This window comes from Cucurbita pepo, chromosome 18 (assembly GCF_057944985.1).
Source record: "Cucurbita pepo subsp. pepo isolate OVF chromosome 18, ASM5794498v1, whole genome shotgun sequence".
Lineage (NCBI taxonomy): Eukaryota > Viridiplantae > Streptophyta > Magnoliopsida > Cucurbitales > Cucurbitaceae > Cucurbita > Cucurbita pepo.
The window spans coordinates 699,372-703,207 of NC_141815.1; the positions used below are offsets into that span (position 1 = coordinate 699,372).

Below are 3,836 nucleotides of genomic sequence, written 5' to 3' on the forward strand. Positions count from 1 at the left end.
ATAAGGGAACCTAGAGGTTCCTCGAGTAGAACAAAATACTCTTTGTAAAGTTGTGGAAATCTCTCCTAGCAGACTTATTTTAAAAATTTTGAGAGAAAGCTCGAAAGAAAAAGCTAAAAAAAAATAATATCAGCTAGTGGTGAACTTGGGCCGTTACACTATTATTGTACAGATATAAGTATAAAAAAACAAAACATTCTTAAAACAAACAAAAAAAAAAAAAAAAGAATCATATTATGGTCATACATATTTGTTCATCACTTAGGTTTGGGTGCCAACTTGTTCCATGACAACATTTGACTACAATCATCTTCAAGTTCGTCCAAGAATGTCTGGTTTTGGTCGGCAACTTCTGCACCTCCCATGGCTTCAGCGTGGAACTCTATCACCTGGGACTCTATCGTCTTCCATGTCTTGTCCGGAACTCTATCGCCTAACAACTGCAGGACACAAAATAATCAATTATATTGAACGAATGAAGGATGATTATGAATGAAATAGTGTTTTTTTGTGTCTTATTGGCTACCTTTCTTAGATAACGAGGATCCCTTTTATAAGCCTTCACAAAGCTTTCCATGGTTCGAATACCTTCGGAAGATAAGCGCTCGTAATATTGACCGGTTTTGCTAATCCCTTTCAATCTCCATACTTCGTCTTCTCCCCTTAAAGGGTGGTGCTTATTGTTCCCTGCACGTGAATGAAAAACTTTTTCTTTTATTATACTTTTATGTTTCGTGTGGTAACCTAAGCTGGGCGGCAAAAAATGACCATAATGTTTGTTGAGGATGGTTCGGAGTGAGTCTCACATTGGCTAGCCAATTAGGGATTGATCATGAGTTTATAAGTAAATGAATACATCTCCATTGGGAGACGACTTTTGGGGAAGCCCAAAACAAAGTCATGAGAGCTTATGCTCCTCGAGGAAGTCCTCACATCGGGCTAAATTTGTCATTTAATTTTATAGGGATTATGTTGACTATCAAAAATGTTTTCCCTATATATATATATATATTAAGAAATATTAATTTTAAAGAATTATATGTATATACATACATATATACACATACATATTGTGATATCTCACATTGGTTGGGGAGAAGGAAACGCCCTTTGAATAAAGGGTGTGGAAACTTTTTCCTAACAGACACGTTTTAAAACGTTGAGGGGAAGCTCAAAAGGAAAAGCCCAAAGAGGACGAGGACAATATCTGCTAGTAATAGACCTGAGCCATTACAAATGGTATCAGAGCCAAATATCGGACTATGTGCCAGCGAGGAGGCTGTTCCCCGAAGGGGATAGACACAAGGACAATATCTGCTAGCAGTAGATCTGGGCTGTTACAAATAGTATCAGAGCCAGACACTGGACTATGTGCCAGCGAGGAGGCTATTCCCGAAAGGAGGGTACACACGAGGCGGTGTGCCAGTGAGGAGGCTATTCCTCGAAGGGAGGTAGACACGAGGCGGTGTGCCAGTAAGGACCCTGGCCCCTAAAGAGGGGTGGATTTGGTGGCGGTCCCACATCGATTGGAGAAAGGAACAATATCTACTAGCAGTAGACCTGGACCGTTACAAATGGTATCAGAGCCAGACATCGGATTATGTGCCAGCGAGGAGGCTGTTCCCCAAAAGGGGTAGACACGAGGCGGTGTGCCAGTAAGGACTCTGGGTCCCAAAGAGGGGTTCGATTGGAGAAAGGAACGAATAGTAGCGAGGACGCCGGGCCACCTTATAAGGGTGTAAAAGCCTTTCACTACCCTCAAGGGGAAGCTTGAAAGGAAAAAGACTTAGGCTGTTACACATAGAATATATATATATATATATATTTTTTGACGAGATTTGAGGGTAGGGTAATAAGTACCTTTGCTTCTATGTTCCATGACTTTAAAAGAGTTAGAAACCGCCTCTATAATTCTCGGGTAGTTGTTGTTGCCTAAAATCTCATCATCAATGACCTTTACTCCCAACCGAAAGCTTCCAGTTCTGGTCCTCTTAGAGTTGATGATAAAGGACAAATTGTTGATCCACAAAACTCCATTTTTCAAACGAATCCTCTTATCATTACCATCGAGGTAAGGCCGTCCTCCAAGTCTTGGAGTGACAATACCTCTCTCGAAATCTTCAACACTCCAGTGAGCTCGTTTACCATCAAATTCTCCATCGACCACGACCACCTCGACCAAGAGCGACGAAAAAGGATGTGCTGCCCCGACAATCTTATGATTATAATCATCGGTGACATCCATTAGATCAATTTGTAGTCGCTCGCCGTTGTCGGATTCGATGTTGTTGGAGGTGAAAATGGTGGAGGGAAGCTTGTTGAGGAAACATAGCTTCAGCTTCACCATTTTAGACCCACCACCTCCGACAACGAATTCAGCTTCATGTTGGGAAGTTCTACACGTGAAATTCAATAATCATAATGATGAAATTAATTGATTTAGTTTAAAACATGTAGAGACAAACCTTAAAGAACATGATTGTCGGGGGTTATTAGCCACCACCTTTGTCTCCACCTCCTCACGTACCTAGTATCCACATCCACAAATTCAGTTCAAAAACACATATATGTCCTTAAATGTGATCCACGATCGAAATTATATTAAAATAAGTAGAAGAGGCAAAGGAACACTGAGGGGAGAGATTTTTCAATTCTCTTTGTTGTTATGAAAAAACATACCGTTGATCGATCCAGAAAGCACTAACTAGCTTCTTGAATTTTCTCTTGAAGTTAAGAACCAAAAGATCTTACTAATTAAAGTATAAAATTTAGCCTACAACCACATAGCTAGATCCAGAATTTGTCAATTACTACCAATTCTTTTATAATTGCTAGTAACTCATTCTACTGAGCCAAATTTATAAGCCCAAAAGAGAGAGGGGTTTGAAAGTACCACCGGGCGAATAAAAGTTTCAAAACGAGCCAATGTGTTCGGAGACGAAAAGTCAGCTACAATCCTGAGAAACCCAGATCAAGATCAAGATCAAGAACAAGATGAAGAACACAAAACCGTGTTGGATTATGAAATCAAAGTAGAAGAGATGAGGAAAAAAAAAACCAAGATAGAGAGAGGAAGTTGATTCTTTTGAGGGGTTGTTCTTGATCATCGTGAGAATGCAAGAGACAATGAAAATCCCTCTTTTTGTTCATTGGCTCCATTTTAAATGGAAATTTGGAAGGTTGGTGAGAGATATTGGTAGTGAAGAACGCTCACATGGCTCAATTTATAAGAGTAATAGGGTAGCCAAGAACCAACCACGAACCTTCATGTCAAGGGACCTACGCGGTTTCGACGAGAGCGAGAGGATGAGAGGTGTGAATGTGGAAATAAATGGCACAAAGGGAAGCCTCTCAAGGGCTATCTTCATGAATACCTAACCCTTTAATATCTTCCCTTGTCCTTCAAATTTACATAAAATTTAACTTCAAATTTGTTAGACGAACACGACTCTCCACAATAGTATGATATTGTCTACTTTGAGTATTGTTAAATAAAAGCCATGTCTTATTTAGGTAGGTGTTCTAAAAACATATGAATTCATGCCAATGTAAAAGCGTAATTCTAGGTGCTGTTTGGCCAATTCCGGAGAAGTCTTCGTTTGTATAATTGGTTTTTCTATTTTTGTAATTAGATTTGTTATTTAAACCGGAAAATAAGGTATCGAGTCTTCAGCAAATCTGAGTGAATCTCTCTCCCTCTCTCCTTTTACTTCCGCTTTACTTCCGCTAATTTTTCCTTCGAGGAAACCTTCGACCTATTTTTCGTCGACATTGTACTCCGAATTGTCATAGTCAACAAGTGGTATCAGAGCCTCGTTGAAGCGATCGATAGTATA

The 3,836-nt window shown here is 39.7% G+C and overlaps 1 protein-coding gene across 1 annotated transcript; it reads right to left on the reverse strand.

Annotated features, from left to right (window-relative positions):
* Nucleotides 1-250: 250 nt before the first annotated feature.
* On the reverse strand, nt 251-3,190 carry LOC111779761 (calmodulin-binding protein 60 G). Its single transcript, XM_023659885.2, has 6 exons — nt 3,059-3,190; nt 2,894-2,957; nt 2,466-2,527; nt 1,861-2,396; nt 527-687; nt 251-440 (listed from the first exon to the last, which is right to left on the reverse strand). Exons 1-6 carry the CDS (start codon nt 3,157-3,159, stop codon nt 258-260), a joined length of 1,107 nt encoding a protein of 368 aa, XP_023515653.2. The 5' UTR covers nt 3,160-3,190; the 3' UTR covers nt 251-257.
* Nucleotides 3,191-3,836: the final 646 nt, after the last annotated feature.

What these genes read in the sequence shown, in the direction of transcription:
- LOC111779761 (XM_023659885.2), bottom strand. Translation starts at nt 3,159, where the DNA reads ATGGAGCCAATGAACAAAAAGAGGGATTTTCATTGTCTCTTGCATTCT. An exon ending in AAACTTTTATTCGCCCGGTG is followed by an intron (nt 2,528 to 2,893) that starts GTACTTTCAAAC and finishes TGTGGATACTAG; the next exon opens with GTACGTGAGGAGGTGGAGAC. An exon ending in CGACAATCATGTTCTTTAAG is followed by an intron (nt 2,397 to 2,465) that starts GTTTGTCTCTAC and finishes TTTCACGTGTAG; the next exon opens with AACTTCCCAACATGAAGCTG.